Source organism: Onychomys torridus, chromosome 13, assembly GCF_903995425.1.
Source record: "Onychomys torridus chromosome 13, mOncTor1.1, whole genome shotgun sequence".
NCBI classification, from domain to species: domain Eukaryota; kingdom Metazoa; phylum Chordata; class Mammalia; order Rodentia; family Cricetidae; genus Onychomys; species Onychomys torridus.
The window spans coordinates 48,875,263-48,899,231 of NC_050455.1; the positions used below are offsets into that span (position 1 = coordinate 48,875,263).

At 41.9% G+C, this 23,969-nt stretch overlaps 1 protein-coding gene across 3 annotated transcripts in view; it reads left to right on the forward strand.

The window, feature by feature from the left end:
• The window catches only part of Dctn4 (dynactin subunit 4), a 33,057-nt gene extending 10,564 nt beyond the window's left edge, over positions 1 to 22,493 (forward strand). For 2 of the 3 annotated variants that reach the window (XM_036204789.1, XM_036204791.1), the window contains exons 5-14: positions 2,154 to 2,261; positions 3,498 to 3,518; positions 3,889 to 3,962; positions 4,185 to 4,297; positions 4,570 to 4,679; positions 9,830 to 9,903; positions 15,255 to 15,309; positions 16,264 to 16,371; positions 18,827 to 18,924; positions 19,905 to 22,493. In XM_036204789.1, coding sequence (XP_036060682.1) covers positions 2,154 to 2,261; positions 3,498 to 3,518; positions 3,889 to 3,962; positions 4,185 to 4,297; positions 4,570 to 4,679; positions 9,830 to 9,903; positions 15,255 to 15,309; positions 16,264 to 16,371; positions 18,827 to 18,924; positions 19,905 to 20,118 — 975 coding nt within the window. In that variant the 3' untranslated portion in view covers positions 20,119 to 22,493. The remainder of the gene's footprint in view (positions 1 to 2,153; positions 2,262 to 3,497; positions 3,519 to 3,888; positions 3,963 to 4,184; positions 4,298 to 4,569; positions 4,680 to 9,829; positions 9,904 to 15,254; positions 15,310 to 16,263; positions 16,372 to 18,826; positions 18,925 to 19,904) is intronic. The other variant, XM_036204790.1, reaches the window with a different exon arrangement.
• Positions 22,494 to 23,969: the final 1,476 nt, after the last annotated feature.

The following is a 23,969-nucleotide window of genomic DNA, read 5'->3' on the forward strand; positions in this document are numbered from 1 at the left end:
CAGTGTGTAGTATAGGTTGATAGAAATTTCTTGAATTCTTTGCTGTGTGTACTCCGTAGATGCTCACGTACAGAAATGCATGGATGTATGAATAAGTACTTGTACATAGTCATGTGTTTGTGTGTGTGAAATCTTCAGCATGTCTGATGGGAAAGGGAAAAAGTTCTCTCCAGGTAAAGTAAAAACTATAGTAAGTCATGTGAGGGAGAAATTGTGCCTTGTCATCATTTTTTAGAAATTTCAACTAATGAGGTCAACATGTGAGCATTATGATGCTGTCTGGAGATGCTAGGCACAGAGAGGAAAGACTTCCAGCAGGGGAACAGCCTGTAGGTGGAGGAAACCAAGTAAAGTATATAGTAATTCTTTTTTGGTTTTTCACCTCAGGGTTTCTCTGTGTAGCTTTGGAGCCTGTCCTGGAGAGCTCTGTAGACCAGGTTGGCCTCGAACTCACAGAAATTCACCTTCCTCTGCCTCCCGAGTGCTGGGATTAAAGGCGTGCGCCACCACTGCCTGGCAGTATATGGTAATTGTAAGAGAGTGATTGAAGTGAAGTGTGATATAGGCAAATGCAGAAGGTTACTTGAGGCTTGACCTTGTAGACCAAGAAGTTTGAGAAGCCTTTAAATGTTTAAAAGCAAGAAGATGACAGGATCACATTAGTGTTTTGTTTTGTTTTTTTAAATTGCATGGGCTGGAGAGGTGGCTTAGTGGTTAGAGTACTGGGTAATCTTCCGGAGGACTTGGGTTCAGTTCCTAGTACCTGCATGGCAGGTACTAACTCTTAGGATTCCAGTTCCAGGGTGTTTTAGTTTGGTGTCTGTTGTTGTAAAAAGGCAGTAAGCAGAAGCAGCTTGGGAAGGAGAGGGTTCATTTCAAACTCTCGCTCCATTACTGAGGGAAGTCAAGGCAGGAACTGAAGCAGAGGCCATGGAGGGCACTGCTTACTGGCTTGCCCTGGGGCTTGCTCCTTCTGCTTTCTTCTACGCCCTGGACTACTGCTCAAGGGTGGCACCACCTACCCACAGTACCAGAAGGCTGCTTGTGGTCGGCGCTGAAGTATGGAGCGCATCGTCCCAGCCCCTCCCTAGCCTTTGCAGCATCCTCTGGTTAGATGTGAAGATTTCGTTTCTAAAAACACTGCAGTGAGGGAGGAAAATGATGTGGGCTCTCCCACATCCATCGTTTGTCAAGAAAATGCACTACAGTCTTACCTACAGACAATCTGATGGAGGCACTTCCTCAGTTGACATTTCTCTTCCAAAATAACTGTAGCTTCTATCAAGTTGACAAGAAATACCCCAGCCAGGACATAAGGGATCCACCACCCTCTTCTGGCCACCACAGGCACTGCACGTATATGGTCCGCAGACATTCGTGTAGTCAAAATAGCCGTACACATAAAGTAAATCTATTCTAAAAAGAGAAAAAATTTTTTTTCTTTTTTTTACTGCTGAATTGAGAGGACAAGAATGACACCAGAAGACCATTTAGGTCCTGTTGTAAGAAATGTTTAAATACCTTTTAGAACATTTGTTCTATGCAGTGAGGTCCAGCCTTTGAAAAGAACAAGATAGATGTGTTAGTAGTAATGGATAGAGAGGCAGACCGGATGTATGGGAAGTCCATTATACTTGGAGTAAAAAAGAATAGATATTTTATTCCCTTTTACATGAAAAATAAAGTACTTTGTGGTACAGAGCAAGTTCTATAGCTATACATGGATGTTTAAAGCATCCCATAAGTTCCTAAAGTGTGTCAGAAAGACCTAACTGGTGGAAGTGTGTACCTAATGAAAGGTTACGTTGAGCACAAAGGATGAGACAGAGGTGTGGGTTTTTCATTATGTTTGTATGTTTAAATTTTTATAATTAACATACTGCTTTATGATGAAAAAGTTTAAATAAAAAGTGACAGAAGGCTGGGTGTGATAGATAGTGAAGTATGGAGCACATCATCTTGACTCCTCCATGGCCCGTGCATCCTGCGGTTGGATGTGAAGATTTCATTTCTCCTTACAGAAAAAAAGGGGGAAAAACAACTTGCACACTTCATATCTTTCCCTGTGTCTTTATTCATTGTATTTCTAGGCAATACAGTTGATTGACTGTTAGTCTTTTCGTGAAACAAATCGAGTCTTTGATTTCTTACAGATGAATAAGTTGATTGAATATTACCAGCAGCTTGCTCAGAAGGAAAAGGTTGAACGAGATCGCAAGAAACTGGCACGGCGTAGAAACTATATGCCTTTGGCTTTCTCGGTGAGAATTTGGTAAAGACATTTTGCAAGGCCTGTAAGGCTTCAGAATAGCCGCCTTTCAGAAATGGCCAGGTTCTGGATTTTTGTAGTTGGGATGAAAAGCAGTTTCTCAAATACAGACATGTAAGCCCACAGCTGTTGCCATTAATTCTACTTAAATTCCTTGTATTTTAATAGAGGCATCCATCTTCTTCCATCGCTCCATTTCATTTCATTCCTACCAAAAGTTACTGCTTAATTTTTTAGGCTATACAAAATTGTTTACTGCTTTTGCATATTACGAAAGATTGAAAAGAAGGTGGGCAAGTAGCAGATTTTATTCTCCCTACCATTGTGACATACCTCTGGCACCCTGGTTTCTCAGTTCTAGTCTTTTGTTTGTGTGTTTGTTTTTATTTTTTTCAAGATAGAAATCACTGACACATGCACAGTATTTGAGGTGGTGGTGGTGGCGGTGGTGATGTCGGTGACGGCACTGTTACTGGGGATTGAACTTAGGACCTCACCTCTGTAGGCAAGCACCCTCTCACTGGCTACTTCCTGAGCCTTGCACCGTACATTTGTGTGGTTAAATAAGCAGAGATACACACAAGTGGAGTTGTTGTTAGAAATGATTTGTAGATGTCATTTTCTGCTAATTTATAACTACTAGACAAGCAAGGATGGGGATTTTGAGTTTTTCTTCTTGTCCTCCAAGTTTAATTTGTTCTTACAGAACAGTTTGTGTTCTTTGTACTTGTTTGAGCCCTAACATATTGACATTACAAAATAACATTTATTAAATGGTGTGACATGTTAAGCGCTGGGCTAAATACATAATGCATATCATTTATTTAATCCCTGCAACAGTCCTGTGAGGCTGATAGTATTTCCCCCTTGTACGCTTGAGGAAATGAGATCTGGAAGGTTAAATAACTTGTCATACTGTATCTGCTGAACAATTAGTTAAGCCACTAAAGACACTAATGATTGGTAAGGTCCATATAGAAATAGAGATTTGAGTTTAGTTAAACATTGACTAAGTCACCTACACTTACCAAAGAAGTAAATGAATGTTCCCAAATAGTCCAGTGGCCTCATCAGCATCTCCACGCCTACATATTAGGACAGAACTTGGAACTAAACGCTCTATCCTTCAGCCTTCCCTGTACCTGCCGGCTGTATGCATTTGCTTTTATCTTATGCTTCATTTTTTTTTGTCTCTGTTGCAACCTGCTGCTATATGGGGGCGCTACAGCAACACACTATTCATGTAGTGGTAAGTTCTCTTTTATGATTCTTGCTAACCCTGAAGAAGTTAGCAGATGGTCTTGATGTGCCTTAGATCCTTCACATAGTTCTTCCTGGCCCACGGCTTGGGTGTTCTTAGGGCAGTGTTAAAGCTCTGTGTGGTCCACATTGACTGTTTGACTGTAGTTGTAATCTCCGTGTTGCTTATTCTAGGAACAGAAGACTATGTGGGTTACAAATAAAGTAGATTCTAAGTAGCTTTTTTGCTTTATTAGTTTTGGTTTTATTTTAGTTTCTGCTTTCTCTAAGCTTCTCATGCTGTCTTCCCCTAGTTCTTGCTTTCAGCAGATAGGAAGTATAAAATGGCCTTCTAATAGGAATTTCTGAACTTTGTGTAGGACAAGTACAGTCTCGGAACCAGGCTTCAGCGACCACGAGCTGGTGCATCCATTAGTACTCTTGCTGGACTTTCGTAAGTTTGGACTTGAAATGACTGAGAACAGTAAATAACAAAATGCATGTTTAAAGGGGTATCAATTTTTTTTTTTTAACTACCAATAGGAAAAAGATTCTTAGACTTAGAAAAGACCCAAACTATAAGATACTCTATGTTAGAGGAATACTTCAGTCATTGATAAGGACTTTGAAGATAATCCAGTGGACCCTTGGGAAGTTACTGCCTCTCTTCTTTTAGCCTTAGAGAAGGAGAAGACCAGAAGGAGGTAAAGATTGAGCCTGCTCAGGCCGTTGCTGAAGTGGAGCCTCTGCCTGAAGACTATTACACGCGACCAGTGAACTTAACGGAAGGTAATTTCATGTGTTCTTCTGTTCCTGCTCTGTTCTCAGCTGTGTGTGCCTTGGCTCCTTGCACACCTTAGGACTTGAGAGTTTTAATGGAATCAGGAGTAAAAGGATGTATTGAAAATAAAGTAGATGTACTCATTTAAAGAACTTTAAAATGTCTGTCAGGACTGTTCGTTTTGGCATATTGCTTCTGGTAGCATATTTCTTTGCCCACATATAAGTCTGATTTTTGAAAATGACTATGAACTAAGCCTGCTTTCTGCCTTTCTTGCTAGTGACCACCCTTCAGCAGCGCCTCTTACAGCCTGACTTCCAGCCAGTCTCTGCTTCACAGCTCTATCCTCGACACAAGCACCTTCTGATCAAACGGTCCCTGCGCTGTCGGGTAAACACTCTTTACTGTAGAGTTGCCACTTACACGAGAGAATGGCAGATGGAGTCGACATGACTGCTGTCTGGCCACTGTAGTGAATATAGAAAGCCTGGGGAACACACTGGATGTTCGGACATTGTTTTAAAAAGTTTCAATATAAATGCATTCTTAATGACTCCGGAAGTAGCTGCTGTTGTTCTTGCTTCTCAGATATGGACCTGAGGTATCTGAAGGTTGAATGTGTAATGTAAGCCCATAAAAGAATAGCAGAAGAACATTATAGCTTTTAGGCTAACACAAGTAAAACACTAATGCAAATTAAACAAATTAAGAAAAAGCAAGAAAGAAGAAAAAAGCACAATTTAACCTCTAGGAATGTACAGAACAAACAATAGTTTTTCGAGTAAATTGTAAAAGCAAAATAAAATGGAAGGAGGAAGTCTTTTAGATTATATCCTGTGATACAGTGGACTCCATGATGATGAGCTCTGATCTGCCTGAACAATACAGGGTGGTACCCACTGGTCACACATTGCTGCCAAGTTCTTGAAATGTGAGTTAGCTGAGATACTCCTAATTCATTTAAATAACCACATATGGCTAATGTTATCAAATAACGCATCTCAAGGTTGAAGTGATTCAGAGGTATACCAGGCAAGCACAATTTGTACACTTCATGCAGATCCTGATCCAGACAAAACATAGATATAAAACATAGATAAAAAAGAGCCCAGGCAGAAAGGGAGAGAACATAAATTTACAAAATCTGAGAAATTTAAACATTAGCAGGATTTCTTTATGTTATTAAAGTATTAGTCTCTTTTAGGGATAATATTTTTTTAGATTCTCATCTTTTTGGAGATGCATGTTAAAACATTTATGGATGAATGGCATAATGTCCAATATTTATCACAAGAAATAAGAATGTAGAATGAACATATAGCAAAAGCTTATTGTGTGGCTCAGATGGTTCACTGTGTTGAAGTCACGTGCCATCAAGCCTGATGACCTTTGACCCCCGGGACCCATGGGGTAGAAGGAGAGGAGTGGCCACACTCAAATGATTAATCCATTAAATAAGTAAAGACATAGAATGTCCAACTAAATAAAGTGAATAAACAGCTCATTTATATGCTGATTAGACACAACACAAATAGCAGGATCCAGAGTTAAAGTGCAGATAGAGCTGGACATGGTGGTACATGCCTGTAACCAGCTCCTGGGCATCTGAGACAGGAGGATCTTCAGTTCAAGGCCAGACTGAACTGTGTAGCAATACCCTGTCTCAAAATGCCAAGGGCTCAGAGTAGAGCTCAGGATTAATTTAAGAGTACTTACCTAGCACATGCAAGGTCCTGGGTTCAAGACCCAGCAAGAAAGAGGAAGGAGCAGTGGAGGCTGGAGGTTGTACAGACACTAATTATTATTTTCTACTTTTCATTTTCAAGACAGGGTCTCACTATCTATCTCTGGCTGTCCTGGAACTTGTGTAGACCAAGCTAGCCTTAAACTCACAGAGATTTGCCTGCCTCTGCCTCCTAAGTGCTGGGATTACAGGCATGTGGCTGAACAAACATTAATTTTTTTTTTAAGTATTTCACTTTGTTTTCATTTCTTTTGTTTTCTGTTTTTTGAGACAGGGTCTGTATGTAGTCCTGACTGTCCTGGAACTCATCATGTAGATCAGGCAGGCCTCAAACTCACAGGGATCCCCCTGTGTCTGCTTCCCTAGTGCTGGGAAATAAGGGTGTGCCCACTATGCCCAGCATCATATTTCACTTTCAAAAAGGCTCAGCTCGCAGACGATATAACTGTCGAAAATTTATAAATACCAAATAATAGACTCAAAGTACACAAAGCAGTGTTTGAGAAAATTACATAGATAGGCATAATTTGGGGATATCAAACGTAAAAATCAGTAAAGAAAGATTTGGCACCTTTAACTAACAAACCTGACAAATAGATGTGTAAATAAGACATTATAGCTAACATCTGTACAGTATACATAGAGCACTCTAAAAAATTGACTGTGGGGCTGGAGAGATGGCTCAGAGGTTAAGAGCACTGGCTGTTCTTCCAGAGGTCCTGAGTTCAATTCCCACAACCACATGCTGGCTCACAACCATCTGTAGTGAGATCTGGTGCCCTCTTCTGACTTGCAGGGATACCCGCAGGCAGAACACTGTATACATAATAAATAAAAATAAATCTTTAAAAAAAATATTTTTTAAAAAATTAACTGTCTACTGGACTATAAAGAAAAACTCAAGGGGCTGGAAAGATGGCTAGGAGTTAAGGGCGCTTACTGCTCTTGCAGAGGAGTTCAGTTCCCAGATGCCCTATTAGGCAGCTCAAAACCACCTGTAAGTCCAGCTACAGAGGATTCAGCACCTTCCTCTGGCCTCCATGGGGTACTTGCACTTACCTGCACATATCCAGACACTCACATACACATAATTAAAAATTAAATAAAAACAAATTTTAATACTTTGGAAAATTTAATTGTTTAAGTGTATCATTCGATCATTATGTAATTAAGTTATAAATTGATAATTCTTATGTAGCCATTCTTAGATATATAGATGTCTGTGTAGCTATACAGAGTTACAGATTTAGGAGCATTTACACATAAGAGAAGTTAAAACATTAGTATCTCAGCATCTATTTCCAGAAGTTATAAAAACAGCAAAATAAATTGAGCAAAATAGAAGTAAAAGCAGATACTAACTATATTAAGGAATTAAGAAACAATACAGAATACAAGAGAAAACCAAAAGTTGATCCCTTAGCAGATAGTAATAGAAGTTAATATTAGTATGTACATAATACAGATTTACATAGATGTTGGATATAGATTATACCATTAATATAGTAATAACTATCCAAAGTAAATAGTTATTTTTCTTACCAACTTTATATATTATATAATATTGATTATTCAAAGTAACATGCTAGCATGGTATATATTTTTAAATATAAAAGGCAGTAAATAGTAGGTATGCACTGTTATGTAAAAAGGAAGAAAACATTACATGTATATATATAAACAAATCTATTTTTTATATTTATGTTATATTCGTATATAATTGACTGTTATTTAAAAAACAAAAAGCAGAACATCTATGCATATAAAAATAGTTGATGTTAACCATGTGTAGTGTTACACCCCTTTAATCCCAGCACTCTGGAGGCAGAGGCAGGTGGATCTCTGAATCTAGGCCAGCCTGATCTACAGAGTAAGTTCCAAGACAGCCAGGGCTACAATGGAAAACTTTGTCTTAAAAAAAATGTTTTTTAAAAAGTTGATGCTTGCAAATTATGGCATTGCAAATCATTGGGGAAAAAATATTCAATTTTGCTGGGGGTGGGTTTTGCATGTGGTTCAGTTGATGGTGCACTTGCCTAATGTGCATGGGTTCAATCCCCAGTACCACATAAAACTGGATGTGGGCTACATACCTATAATTCCAGTATTCAGGAAGTAGAAACAAAAGGATCCTAAGTTCAGGGTCATCCTCAGCTACATAGCAAATCACGGCCAGCTCAGCTACACGAGACTTCCATCTCAAAAAACAATTTTTTGGCTAGGAAAATTGGAAATCTAAAAGGCAAATAGGAGAAAAAAATAGAATTATTCATATATGACTTCTGAGTAAAGGGTTATTTCACAAACAAGGCAAACAAACATAAAGTACAGTTGGATCTTTTTCCACAGCAACAGTGAAACTTCTGTTCCTGTCCTACAGAAAATCTGTAAATAAATACAAAGATGTACACACCCTGGGAAGAGTCATTCATAAGGGGTGTGGATAATGAAGGATCTATATCTAGACTGTATACCTGACTCTAGAACATCGCAAAGGGAGGTACAGTATAAAGCAGGGCACAGGACACATGCCTGCAATTCTACCATTCTGAATATAAAAGCAGAGAATGGCACATTCCAAGACCCTTTGTCCAAAAGCAGTATAAAAATAGAGAATGTGGCAGAGAAAATTCCTGTAGTTAATGAGCATGAGAGATACTTGAATTTACAGAATGATCACAGCAATGTTTATTAAGACTGCTTCAATGGGGCTAGAGAGATGGCTCAGAGGTTAAGAGCACTGGTTGCTCTTCCAGAGGTCCTGAGTTCAATTCTCAGCAACCACATAGTGACTCACAACCATCTACAATGAGATCTGGTGCCCTTTTCTAGCCTGCAGGCAGAACACTATATACATAATAAATAAATCTTTATTTAAAAAAAAAAAAAAAAACGTTGCAAGATGCCATTTGATAGTCATCAGATAGCAGAAGTTAACAGTTTGGGAGTATCTATCAAAGTGGTAAATGGCCTTCATTGGTCCACTCTTAGGAAATTGTCTTTCTGACACATTTATGCATTGGAAAGTGACTCATGTCCAATAGTCATTGCTGCTTTACCTACAGTCACTGTAGGTTGGATATTCTAAATAACCAGTTGTCTGGTTAAAGTTATAGAAATCACTACAGTGGCACATTAAAGGTGAGGTTTCTGTGTGTGCTGAGATGTAATCCAAGATTAATGTAAAGTGGAAAGGGCAAGAGAGTGTATAGATTTCCGTTTTGTATTACTATGAGAAAAGAAAGGTGAGATAAGCCTATATGTTAATGTGTCTAGCCTGCCCCGTGCAGATTGGCCCTGCAAAGAGAAACAAGGGACACACTGGTAATATGCTCTGTACAATAGGAAAAGCTTTGTACTACTTCAGTACTTTTAACCAGGTTATGTAGGTCATTGGGCTTATGTCCTTGCATTCATACAGATCTCCGGAGTTATATAGGTTATTTCCCCTTCTTGGTCCCATTTTCCTCCTCTGTTGGAGAGAACATTAACACTGTGTACCTTCTTCATCTGAGGCAGTCGGTGTAGTGCTTGTCTTAAGTCAGAGTGTGCATTGTTCACACCGTGAGTGCTTGCTGTGTGTGGCTATTTGGATAGTTTCTAAGCACTACACCCTATGATATTTGTGATGACCCAAATGTCTCCTATAAGTTTTGGTTATCAGTACCATCAATTCTGTTGTAATCTTTGGGCAGGACAAAACATAAAATTCTAGTAACTACTTTCTGCATTTAATGGTTCTGTGGATCTTCAGAGTATATTCTTCTTTTTCTCTTACGTGTACTTTTCTTTTTAGAAATGTGAACATAACTTGAGCAAGCCAGAATTTAATCCAACATCTATCAAATTCAAAATCCAGTTGGTTGCTGTGTAAGTATTTTGGGTTGTTAATTGAGCTTTTATGAATCTTTTTCAATGTGGATTATCTTTTTAAAACATTTAAAAAGGAAAAAAAATTACATCAGAATAGTCTTTGTGTTTCTATTCTGGTTTTGAATTTAGTTGAATAACATGAGGTCTCAAGTACATCTGTAAATGTAGAATCAAGGCCATATGGCCTGACATGGCACATCCTGGAATCCCGGCTTCTGGGAAGACAGAAGCAGGAATGTGTTTGCATCAGTGACAGTATTGTGACGTGGTCTCTGGCAATATGGAATTATAAAATATCTAAGTTAAGACTTTTTGGTTTTTCAAGATGGGGTTTCTCTGTGTAGTTTTGGTACCTGTTCTGGACCTTGCTCTGTGGAACAGGCTGGCCTTGAACTCACAGAGATCTGCCTGGCTCTGCTTCCAGAGTGCTGGGATTAAAGATGTGTGCCACTACCGCCTGGCCAAGACTTTTTTTTTTTTTTAATATAAAGTTTAGCAAATTGAAGAGTACTCTGAAACAATGTTCAGTTTACTTCCTGGTTCTGATAACATTTTACTGAATGGAATAAAAGTGATTAAGTTAGAGTTAACGAGTTAACTCACTGCAGGTTGTCCATGATTGTGTATTTAAAAAAAAAAAAAAAATTATTAGGCAGGCATGTTGAGGGAGCCAGCACTCTGATTCACACACACATACGCACAATAAGAGTGTTGTAGGTTTTTTGTTTTTGTTTTTGTTTTTTAATTTAGCTGGATTTGATGGCACACACCTTTAATCTCAGGAAGCAGAGGCCGGTAGGTCTCTGAGTTTTAAGGACAGCCTGGTCTACATAGCAAGTGTCAGGCTAGCCAGAGCTATGTAAGTTTTTTAATTTAACTCTGGTATGTTGGTGCACACCTATAGCCTCAACACTTGGGAAATGGCAGCTGATTCTATTCTTTTGACCTCACCTCCCAAAAATATCACCTATCAACTAAGAAAAATATTTTGAAAATTAAGGATATATCTAACTTTGGTGTAAAAGATCCCTCTGTGACAAGACAAGCATTCACTAAAGAAAATGAACACCCTTGACCTTGGCAGAAGGAATCATGGGTTGTAAAGGGTAAAATTACCAATGTCCTGAGGCAGGGGGTAGAAGAGGCAGAAAAGTGCTTGGCATTTATGCCAGCGCATAATGCTCTGTGTAGAATTCCCACCCCCTGGAAACATAACAATTGAAAAGCAATGAGAATGGGCTGTGGGACAGAGGATTTGAACAGGCATCTTATTTAAGAGAAATTCCAAATGGCCAACAGGTCTGTGAAGAGATGCTGAGGTTCCTAGGAAAAGTTAAGTAGCAGCCATCATCAATGAGTTAAGCAGGTACCTACATGAATTGTTGAGCGGATTGTGATTTGCAAGAGTCTTTGTGGAGAGCAAGCCGGAAATAGCAAGACAAACTACCTTGATGGATTGCTTTGTTTGGTGTTTTTGAGACTGGGTCTCCCTCAACCCAGACTGTCCTTGAACTCACTATGTACAGAGTGATCTTAACTCCGGATTCTCCAGCCTCTACCTCTTGAGTGCTGGGATTACAGGTGTGTAGTAGCACTCCATGCTGCATAGACCTTTGACTCAGCAATACTATGCAAGGAATCTACTCTCCAGGCACAAAAGCACCAATAAAGATACATTTGTAAGGATGTACATTACACCTTTTTCATGGAAAAAGCTAAACGCAGCTCTAACTGGCTATTAACAAGGAAATTACTAAATAAATGGACAGTCATTTCTACTGCAGAATATTATGCAGCTGTTTAAAAAGAAGCCATTTAAGTCAAAGGGTTAAAAAGTGCTGGTCTGGCAAGTTAGGATCTAGAGAGAAACAGGTGTTGGGACTACCACTTGACTGTGTTTCTCTAAGTTTATTTTCATCATCTCTAAAATTACTTTCTGCTCAAGATTATTGAGAAAAGAGCCCATAAGTTGTGATGTTTGTTATTACCATGTAATAATAAATCACCATAAAATGTGTTCACTTTCCTAACTACCATTGTGCAGTAGCAGCTGACTGTTGAGAATAAAGAAAACTACCACAGTAGTGCATGTGAACCACAGGATAAATTCCTCTTTATAAAGTTTTTAATAGTATGTTTTCCAGGTAGTGGTAGCATATGCCTTTAATCTCAGCACTCAGAAGGCAGAGGCAGGCAGATCCCTGAGTTCGAAGTCAGCCTGGTTTACAGAGCAAGTTCCAGGACAGCCAAGGCTACACAGAGAAACCCTGTCTGGAAAAGCAAAAACAAAACAAAAAAGGGACTGGCCTGAGAGGTGGCTCAGAGCACTTGGCTGCTCTTCCAGAGGACCCAGGTTCAGTTCCCAGTACCCACATGGCAGTTCACAACTGTCTGTAAACTCCAGTTCCAGGGTTTCTGACACCCTCATGACACAGACATACATGCAGGCAGTGTACATAAAATAAAAATAAATTATTTTTTTAAAAAGGAATTATGTTCATAGGAGATAGAAATTAGCTAGCCATTTAGTGGGGAAAGACCCCAAAGAAAAATAAACGGTTTCTCTCTTAGCTAAATTGGCAGAAATGTTCTTGGACCTCTGATCTTAGATCTGGCTCCTAGATGATTTTAGGATCGCCTCTTAGAGTGGGGTGTTGGAGGAGCAGTAGGGACCCTTTAAGGAGAGACCAACTCTGATCAAGAGAACAGACTCTGTTGGGCCAAGTCACCTGGCCAGGGGACCACCTTAAGGCAGGCCTACCTTAAATTATGCTAAAGAGATGGGTGGAGTGCCTAGTCCTTTAATGAAATGTGTTTTCCTCCCCCAAATTCCTGCCCCTAGTGCAGTGCCTACAAGCAGAGCAGCCATGAGGCTCTATACCTTTCCCTTCTTTCTGTCTTTCTCAGGGGCTGGTGAGATCTACAGATACTTTTTCTCTATTTTGGGCTTCCTTGCTCTCTGTAAAGCTGCTGTCCCCACCTTGTGACTGCTTGTCTGCCTTTTATCCTCCATCCCATCTTAAACAGCACAACTATTTTTTCCTTCTCCTCTCCATTCTCCTCCTCCAGGCAGCTGCTGAGATTTATAGCTTGCCTGACCTGGGGTGTTTTCTCTTAAACTTTAATAATATAAAGGTATCCTCAAGTTTAAAAATATATGTGCATGTTCATTACAGGCAGCTGGTGATATAGCTCGGTACTGGGTGGGGCACTCGCCTAGCTGTGAGGTTCTCGATTGAATATGTAGTACAGGGTAAAGAAACTGTGCTCACTAAAGAAACCCTATCTGCTCAGTGTCATTTTCTCAAGTCTGCTCTGTCGACAATTTTACTGACATCGTGGTAGAATCACGTGGCAGTGTTAATACAGATGCCCTGGCTGCACCTCAGACCTGCTGAATCCAAATCTCTGGCAGTGTGGGATTGGGGCCATTGAATTCCGATTAGGAACATGCCTAGTTTGAAGTTAAAATACTGTGAAGCCTTGATTCTGAGGTACTTTTTTCCACTTTAGTGTTGCAGGCATGCTGTTAACTTAATCTCCATAATAGCCTCTGGCACGGGAGGCAGGACAGCGCCCACATTTATTCACCCCAGGGAGTTTTGAGGAATGAGGGATAAGAGATTTAGATAGAAATAAGACGGGAGAGAAACAGATAGAAACACAGGATAGCCTTGGGTGGGCCTGGATCCTTATCCACCAGCCAGAAATTTATTCAGAAGGGCTTTTTATAACAATGCCAAAGAACAAAGCAAAAAGACTAGAATCAACCAAGTGTAGACCTTTCCTAACACCTGGCACTCAGGCCTGTGGTTCAATCATCCTCTTATGCAGTCCTGCTGGATAAAGCCACTAGGAAACCTCGGTGGGCTCCAACAGCCTCCGTAGGTAAATACTATATTAGTTATTTTTTGTTGCTATGACAGATACCATGGCCAAGGCAACTTATAAAAGAAAGTATTTAGTTGGGTTTATGGTCCCAGAGGGTTAGAGTCTATGATAGCAGAATAAAGGCATGGCAGCAGGAACAGCTGAGGTCTCACATCTTGAACAGCGAACAAGAGGTAACAGGAGAGCATGAATGGCATGGTGCTGGAACAGTAGCTGAGAATTTACATCCTTTGGGGACGGGTGGGGTTTGAGGCAGGGTCTTATCCTGTGGCTCTGACTGTCCTGGAACTCACTAAGTAGACTAGGCTGGGACTCGAACTCAGAAATCCACCTCCCTCTGCCTCCTGAGTGCTGGGTTAAAGGCTTATGTCTCCACACCCAGCTTGTGTGCTTACATCCTTATCCACAGGTAGGAGTCAGAGAGCTAACTGGGAATGGTAAGGACTTGTGAAGCTTAAATGCCTTCCCCCAGTTACAAACCTCCTCCAACAAAGCCATACTTCCTGATCCTTCCGAACAGTTTCACCATCTTCAGACCAAGCATTCAAACACGTGAGCCTGTGGGGGCCATTCCCATTCAGACCACCTTTATTACACGGCAGCATCATGGTCTGTAAATACTGAACAGGCATTTGAAACGGGGCAGTTTTGAGTGCAGGCAAGCATTCATGCAGCTTGTGATTTTGAAGTCAAAGTTGGTCAAGAGCTGTGGATATTGTGGAGTTTCTGGATTTGAACCCTGGCACCACACCTGCCTGTGCTCAGCATCTCCTTTTTTGTAGTGAGGTGGCAGTAGTCGTCCCTGTCACACAGAGTTGCAGTGAACACTTGTACAATATTTAGAATATTGCCTGGCATATAGAAAGCACTGTGTGTATGGTAGGAATGAATTAGTGTTTATAGTCATATAGAATGTTAGTTAATGATTGGATCTGTAACCAGCTACCTTGTAAATGAAATAAGTGAGATTCCCTCAAAATAAATTGATAAGGAAAACATATGCTGTGCTACAGCTATAAGCCCTAACCCAGGGGCTGGAGAGATGGCTCAGAGGTTGAGGGCGCTGGCTGCTGCTCTTCCAGAGGTCCTGAGTTCAGTTCCCAGCAACCACATGGAGGCTCACAACCATCTGTGGTGAGATCTGGCGCCCTCTTATGGCCTGCAGTCATACATGCTATATACATAATAAATAAATCTTTAAAAATAAATAAATAAGAAAAGCCCTAACCCAGCTCTCTATACATACAGGCTGAAAGCCCAAAACTTCAGACGGAGCTCATTGCTAGCTTGGGTTCATGCCTCTTCTCTTAGTGTGCTGCTACAGGTCTTCCTATTCTCTTAATGTATTCTAGTTAACATTGTTTGTAGCACTGGTTTGGGGGGGGCGGGGTTTAAGGTAAATAATAATTTCAAGAGACTTAGAGTGAACATTAATACATGTTTTTATTTATCGGTAGCAATTATATTCCAGAAGTGAGAATCATGTCAATCCCCAACCTTCGCTACATGAAGGTTAGTACCGTGTTTATCGACACACAGACTTGACTAGTCAGTGGCCTATGCATGTCTGAATTGGGTGGCTGTGTGTGTGGAGTGGGATGCTGTAGGGAAGGTTCAAGGAAAGGACAGTTTGAAATGATAAAGACATGGAGACTTTGTCTCTTTAAAGTGGGATTCTTGCCAACAGCATGTTGTTGAAGAAGCAGGTTGTACATTCTGTAACGGTGGGAAAGTGGGGAAAGAAAGGTGGTGATACTGGGTACCGTAGGCAGCTTGCTTCTGTTGCCAGCAGGAGCTTCTGTTGACTCAGATGTGTGTGCATGGTACCAGGAGTTGCCTGGGTTCTTCACCATAGCCCCTTCTTCCACGGGCTCCTCTTCTGTGCACTGATGAATGATTGACTGTGCGGCAGCAGCCTCTGGCTCTTTACCATCATGCTGCTCATGAAAAGATTTACAGCATCCTTTATTTACCAATCTCAAGAGCAGCAAATGGCCATATTATCAGGTTTGGGAAATCTTAAAAAAGATTTTGTAGTTTTAATGTGTCATTTTCCCCCTGCCCTAGGTAATACTTCCAGCTAGCCTATGGCTACAATGTTTTATTTTTGGGATTTTTGATTTTTTGATTTTTTTCCTTTTCATCCCCTAAGCACCAACTAGAGTGGACAAAAATCGCAAACTTTAAAATAATCATTTAGATAATAAATGTTTCTCAGACTTTCTAGGCCTAGTAACTAGAATCTGCCCAGTTTCTTTAGTGAGATAGCCACTCCAGAGGATATGTCGCTAACACAGAAACATAAAGATCAGTAAACATTCTTAGGATGCTCTGGTGTAGAGGAACAAGAGTTGTTACTTTGGAGAAAAGGGGGTGGTTTTGAGAATCATTTTGTGTAACACCTAAGAAGGTGGACCTCAGTGGGAGTGTGGCACATGTGTGAAAGATGCTTTTCTTATTCTCCAGGAGAGCCAGGTCCTCCTGACTCTTACAAATCCAGTAGAGAACCTCACCCATGTGACTCTGTTGGAGTGTGAAGAGGGGGACCCTGATAATATCAACAGCACTGCTAAGGTAAGGGCATTTGTCCCCTTGGGCAGACCCTGACATCGCCTGCAGTGGCTTCATTGGACATGGCTTAAAAGTCCACACTGGCTCCCATTTCTGCCTGTGAGCCCGTGTCCTGATTCTACGGCCTCATTTTATGTAGTCCTCAAACACGCAGCCACTGCCTGTCAAGTCTCGGTGTTCTCATCTCAGGGCCCCCCCCCCCCCCCCCACCCTCTCACCCCCCACCCCACCACCCCACCCCACCCCACCTCCGTGTTGGCACAGCTTCTTGACGATGGCTGCTTCCTGTTCTTCCGAATTTAGCCTCTCCAGGTGCCGCTGTAGGGATTGCTGCACTGATGGCCGGCAGTGCCTGCTGGGGGCTGCGTGTGCTGCTCGGTTGTACCTGAGCCCCTCCTCCCTCCTGCTCTAGCTCCCCAGTGTGCACACCTTCCCATTCAGTTCAACACTCATTCTTGAGGACTCAGGAGAGGTCAGCTCCTTCTAGAAGCTGGTGTCTGTCCTACGTCCACTATTTATGTAGGAGTGCAAATAGCGGTGACTAAACATTAAGATAAGTTTGACGGAATGAAATGTAGGGTTTTTATAGTTTGCTACTTAGAGGCCGATGGATGTAGCACGAATCCTAAAGGGTCTCATTAATAAAATCAAACCTGAGGCCTGGTACTGGGGTGAACGCTGGAAGATCAGAGAACAGAACAAGCCACAGCCACCTCACCTCACCAGTTCCTCAGGCTGGAAGCCTCTGAGTCCTCATCCAGAATGGATCTCAGCTGAACTGCTCAAAAGCCTGAACGCTTAACTAGCCTAGTTCCTGGTCCTCACGCCTTATATACCTTTCTGCTTCCTGCCATCACTTCCTGGGATTAAAGGCTCTTGTTATCACCACGCCTGGCTGTTTCCAGTGTGGCTTTGAACTCACAGAGATCCAGATGGATCTCTGCCTCTGGAATGCTAGGATTAAAGGCGTGTGTGCCACCATTTTCTGGCCTCTATATCTAGTGGCTGTTCTCTTCTCTGACCCCAGATAAGTTTATTAGGGTGCACAATATTTTGGAGAACATAATATCACCACAGATGGAATTTGTTAAATTTTACATATGTGTATTTATTTGTGTATGTGCATACTGTGTGCACATGGCACATGCTTCAAGGTTAGAGTCAGTTCTCTGCTCTACCGTGTAGGTCTAGAGGAACTAACTCAGGTTGCTGGGCTTGGGGGCCAGCACTTTGACCCACTAGGCCATCCCACCAACCTAGTTGATGGACATTCTAAGAGAACTTTATGTAGTACTGACTCACATAATTCAGTGTGATACTCACAGTGAGTATTTATAGAAGAAATGCCTGTATCTCCAGCTGCTATTCAAAGAATATCACTAGAGAATTTCCTAGTGGGTTTTTCTTCTGCCTTTAATGATTTCATTCACTAGCATCACCTCTAGAAAAAGATGACACATGTCCTTACATTTGTTTTTAAAAATAACAATAATAAGTAAGTGTAGTTGGGCTAGAAACATAACAGTCTGGAATGTGGACACAGCATTCATTGATCAAGGCTTTAACATGCTGCTGCCGCTGCCACCACTACCAACACACACACACACACACACACACACACACACACACACACACACACACAGAGCACTGTAGCTGTACTTAGTGGCTGATGGTTTCTGCTGGTCTCTGAGGTAACAAGGTATCATAACCAGTTACAACATAACAATCTAGCCTGTGTTCCACAAACATAAATATAAATACACTCCCCAAACCCCAGTGTTCAGTGTCAGAAAGTCCTTGTGTTTGAGGGAGGGGTAAATTGTCCCAAATATGCCAGGGATTTTCTTAAAAATAATATAGCACAGGGGATATGCACTCCTCTCTGCTTGAGAAGTAACACAGTAAAAGAAGAAAAAGAGGAAAAGATGCAGTAGCCCCCCCCCCCCCCCCCCCCGCCCTGGCCTGGTTGAATTCCCTTCAGTAAGCTGTGCTAGTCAGTTACTTCCTGTTGCTGCAACAGAATAGCTGGTAACAGCAGGTCTTGACAGAACAATCTCAGGAAGCTTATTTTGCCTGGCGGTCGGGGTAGTCATGGTTGGTGCCTGGCCTCCAGTCAGTTGGTCATGGCACTTCTTGGCATCGGTTGTAAAGTAGCAGATGATAGCGCTCAGCTTACTTTCTCCTTTTTATCCAGTGCACGAATGGTGCCACCACAGTGTAGGGTGGGTCTTCTCCCTACTCGGCCCAATCTAGAAACTCATTCACAGCCATGCCAATAGGTTATCAGGTAAGCATTAGCCATCCTGCAGCCCGCAAATGCTCACTTGTTTCCATTCTTCATTCTCATGCTCGAGCTCCTCAGCAGTGTTTTAAGACTGAAAGGAGTATAAATGTGTCCAGATGTGTGATGCTCACCTGTCTAGATGGTGCTGCTGCAGTCTGTCTCCTTTGCTCTCAGGTGGTGGTGCCTCCCAAAGAGCTTGTTTTAGCCGGCAAGGATGCAGCAGCAGAGTACGATGAGCTGGCAGAGCCCCAGGACTTCCAGGATGACCCTGAGTAAGTGATCTTTCTGTGATCCTCAGACCAGTCAGCCGATCCAGGAGCCTGGATTCGTCCTTTTGTGTTGCTGTGACCAGATGTGTGACAGCATTGGCTTATGATGAAAAGGTTATTTAGCTCCAATTTCAGAGAGATTTTAGTCCATCATAGCAGGAGAGGCATGAAGGTAGGAGAGGCTTCACCTACGCCTTTTGACAGTGGGTGCATGAGGAGAAGCCACAAGCTAGTCACGTGGTTCAGAGAAAGCTCAAAACAGCTGGACTGGAAATGGTTGGATAGCCTTCAAATGAGAGCTTTATGTGGGCTACTTTCCTCAGCTGGGCCCCACTACCTACCAGTTCCATGGTCTCCAAAATAGCATCACATGCTAGGAACTGAACCTTCAAGACATGAGCTTGGGTGCTATATTTCAAGTCAGACCTTAAAATTGCATGCTTATGTGTCTATTTCTTTGTTTTAAAAACTAATTTTTTTTCCTTTATATTTATGAAATAATTACTATAAGAGCTGGAGTATGGGTTGGGGATTTAGCTCAATGGTAGAGCGCTTACCTAGCAAGCGCAAGGCCCTGGGTTCGATCCTCAGCTCAAAAAAAAAAAAAAAACTGGAATAATGGCTAAGCAGTTAGGAATTTTCTCTGTTCTTCCAGAGGATCCAGATTCAGTTCCCAGCACCTAAATGGTGGCTCACAACCATCTGTACTCCAGTTCTGGGGATCGAATGCCCTTTTCCAGCCTCGCAGGCACCAGGCATGTACATGATGCAGAGACTAACAAGCAGGCAAAACACCTATAGATGTTAAATAAAAATGTTTAAAGGGAAGTATAAATAGCTCAGCTTCTTCTGAAGACACTCTCCTTTGATGGTCAGCGGGATGGTGATCGCAGCAGAGGTTCCCAGGAACCAGGAAGTGACTAGGAGACTTGGTGATTCGGTTGACTTCTCATCTGCCTAATGCTGTGCTTTTCTTTCCTTAGCATCGTAGCTTTCAGAAAAGCCAACAAAGTGGGCATCTTCATCAAAGTCACCCCACAGCGAGAGGAAGGTGAAGTGACCGTGTGCTTCAAGATGAAACATGATTTTAAAAACCTGGCTGCCCCCATCCGCCCTATGGAAGAAAGTGACCAGGCCACAGAGGTCATCTGGCTCACTCAGCATGTGGAACTGAGCTTTGGCCCTCTTCTTCCTTAAAACAAAGTCAGCTGGTAACTCTGTAACAGTATGGAAGCTGCCGCTTCATTAGACGTGTTTATAAAGATGTACCCATCACTACTAAATCCTGTTCCTAGGAGTGGAGGCCAGGCCAGGATTGGGAGCACAGGGTCACTGCTGTTCCACTTCCTGGTGACGCCAGGAAGTCTGTGTCTCCCACACTGAGCCCTGTACGTTTGAGTACCAGCCTAACTCCATCCCAGTGAAATGGGCGTTCCTCTGAGGGGCATTCAATTTACTCTCTGAGAAATGGGCCTCGTACCTGTCACAGTTTGACCTGAAAACCTTAGAGTGATAATCCAGAGAAGACCTGCCGTTTGTGCCCCAGCATTGACCTCTGTTCAACTGCTTTCGGCCTTCCATTAAGGGTAACCTAGTAATTAGAACCCTTTACTTGCCGAGGCTCTCACTTTGCCGTTGTTTTCCATGACAGAGAAGTAGGATTGTCACGGTGTCTCTCTGATGACAGGACACGACTTTCTTAAGGCACTCCATCTGTCTCCTGTGAAGGACTACAGTATACCTACCAGTTGCCCTCATTTCCCTCAGTAGTCTTTAAGACTTTAAGATTTGAGTCACAAGCAATTACATATCAGAAGTTCCATTTGTTTTAACATTGCCATAATATTCAGGGGCTAATGCTGCCACAGGGAGACAGTTTTGTTTTGTTTTGTTTTGGGGGTGGGTGGATTTTGTTTGTGTTTGTTTGGTTTTGGTTCTTTCTTTCCCATTTGTTTTTTCATGTAGGTTCCCTCCATGTAACTCCATATGTATACCAAGCTAACCTTGAACTCACCTGCTAGGAGTAAAAACACTTGTCACCCACCCAGCCCTGTGCTCTGTTGTGTAGTTCAAGGAATGTCCTCATGTTTCGGGGTTTAGCAAGAGAGCCAAGACAGTTTAAATGGACATACTCACTTCTGGGGTTCAGAGAACATTTTAAACTTTGACTTTTTAGCATGATACAAGCTAACGTTTTTCCACTGAGCTGAAGGAGAACTATCAGTCTCTTAAATCCAATACTGGATGTCAAAAAGAGCCTTTCCCTTGGCAGGTGTAAGACTTCTTGTGCTGGATCAGTGAGACCATGTTGCTTGTAAGCCATAGCAGTTGAGCAAGGAGCCAGAGTGCTGCTCTAACCCAGACATGCCATTTCTCTCAAGTACTAACGTTGAGTTGCAAACCTTGATTTCTGGGATGTTTCCTAAAACGAGTTGAAAGTAGACCAGCTGCACCATTTCCTTAAAGTGTTCCTAGCACATGGCCAACAGACCTTGGAAGAAGCTCCTGTTTACAAACCCCGCTTTGGGTTTCATTTTCAGTCTTCAGGAGCTTTGGTTTGGTTTGTTTTAAGGGATAGAGAATCTGGACTACAGACAGAAATAGTCTCTGTTAGTTCCCCTTAAAAGAGGAAACTAGGAAGCTATTGGAAGACACTATCTTATTTAAGATCAAGCCAATTTCATGAAACAATATTCTCACAAAGTAATATATTTACCTCAGTATAAGAAGAAAATACTGGTCTCCGATGTTATGGGAACAGTAACTAATGTTTAACCTCATAGAAGCTGGAGCAAGGAGTTTGGTAATTACAAGTTTCAAACTACAGAAAGTGATTTTTTTATAATTTCACAAAGCCTCAAGTCCGAGCCTTCTGTGAAACCCTTCCTCAGTGTCTGCTTGGGTTGGGGGAAATCTAAGTGCAGATGGCTTCATAAGTCCACACAATTGTGAAGACAGGCACAGCTGTCTGCATGCCTTTATGCAGTGAAACTGATACTCCCTAGAAAATGTTGACGTATGGGTCTACTCCTGGGTGACAACCACAAAAACACTTCTGAACATACAATTGCTGTTTAAGAAGTTAGGTTAACTTACAAATAACCACTGTCGGCTGTTTCAAGGTGAGTGTAGTGTGAGCTGGTCTTGCGTTCTTAGAAAAGGTTCAACACCGGCAGCTGGTGAATTAGGAGTTGCACTGATCACCCTTCTGGTATTAGATCAGGTGCAGCTGTAGCTGGTGAATTAGAAATTGTGTCTGTTGCCCTTCTGATATTAGGTCAGTGCAGGGTTTTTATTACTAGTCAGTGTGCACCAGGACACAAGAGTCGGGAGTCCTTAGCACTTGAAACTACAATTTGGAAACTTAAAGCTAAGTTACTTTGGGTTTGTGAATTAATTTACATACCAAAATTTTCTTTTGTTCCAAATATATGCTATAGGCATACTGCACTTAATGCCGCTGCATCCTTCTTGGCTCCTTTTGGGGATGAGAGGCACTCCTTGACTTATGAATAACAAGTTACTGTTTTGCCTTATTGCTTAATGTAGTGAAATAAAGTGACAAAACTTGAGTGTGTCTCCTGTTTGATTTCACAAATACTGGTTAGAAGCTACACAACTCAGGGCCTAAAGATCAGTTCGTAGGTGAGACTCAGTGGCAGGCGCCCTTCCATTTCTTTTTTTATTGTTTTTATTTGGGGGAACAGGCCAAAAGAGGGAAGCAGATCCTTTGGCTCTGGAGTTACAGGTGGTTCTGAGCCGCCTGCTGGGAATTGAACTGTCCTCTGCAAATGTTCTTAACTGCTGAACTGTCGGTCTCTCCTGCCCCTCCCTCCATTTCCTTATGTGAATTAACTTGATAGAGTAATTCATGGCGGTGCACGCCTTTAATGCTGGTGCTACTAGAGAGGCAGAGGCATGCTCAGATCTCTTGTGAGTTTAAGGCCAGCCTAACCTATATAGTGAATTCTAGGACTCTGTAGAAAGACCCTATCTCAAAAAAAGGAAAAAAAGTAATTCCCTGGAACATACAGGTGGATGTTACTTAAGCTTATGCACGTTTTCAGATGCATTGGTTGTGTTAGATATGTACCAGCTTTCATCTCCTGGCTCATTGTTTGCAGAGGTATCCTTTAAAATATACAAAATGAGGGATCTCCTAACCTAGCTTTCCCTGTTGTGAGTAGCCAGCATCAAAGAACCTGTTTACTCAAATCTGTTTTTAGTGCATTTCTCTACTGAACCCAGAAAGGATCTCCGTCATTTAAAACATATGATGTGAACAAATTCCTAGTGCTTGAGAGGTGAGCTAACATGGATTCCTTCATGAAGAGCTCTTTCTAGCCACCCAGCATCCTCCTACCCACTCCTGACTGGGCCTTTACCCTACTAGCATCCTGCTGACCCCTCCAGGGAACCTGGGTTCTGACTCTCTCCTGGGCATCTGTCTCAACAGCAACTTGGAAAACCAAGGACCTGGAAGCTGGGGTATGATTAAAGGAGACCCAGGTGACATCTTTGGGACATAGGTGGTATTCTGATCTTAAAAGGTCTTAACAATGAAAAACCCAGAGCCAGATGTCGGGGTGAAAACTGATCAGAGAAGCAGAGCAAGCTACAGCCACCACCTCTTCAACTCCAGGAATCCTCTGACTGAAATCCTCTTGAGTCTTCACCCAAAAGGGTCTCAGTTGAACGGCTTTAGTTCCTGTTTCCTCATGCCTTAGATACGTTTCTGTCCAGCTGTCACTTCCTGGGATTAAAGGCGCATGTGCTTCCCAGTACTGGGATTAAAGGTGTGTGCCACCACTGTCTGGCTGTTTCCATTGTGGTCTTGAACTCACAGATTCAGATGGATCTCTGCCTCCAGAGTGATAAGATTAAAGGTGTGTGCCACCACTGCCTGACCTCTACGTCTAATCTAGTGGCTGGTGCTGTCCTCTGATCCCCAGATAAGTTTATTAGGGTATACAATATATCACTACACATAGGGAAAGTTAAATAAGATGCAGGTGGTATCTTGGTGTTGGATTTATTTGGCTTATGCT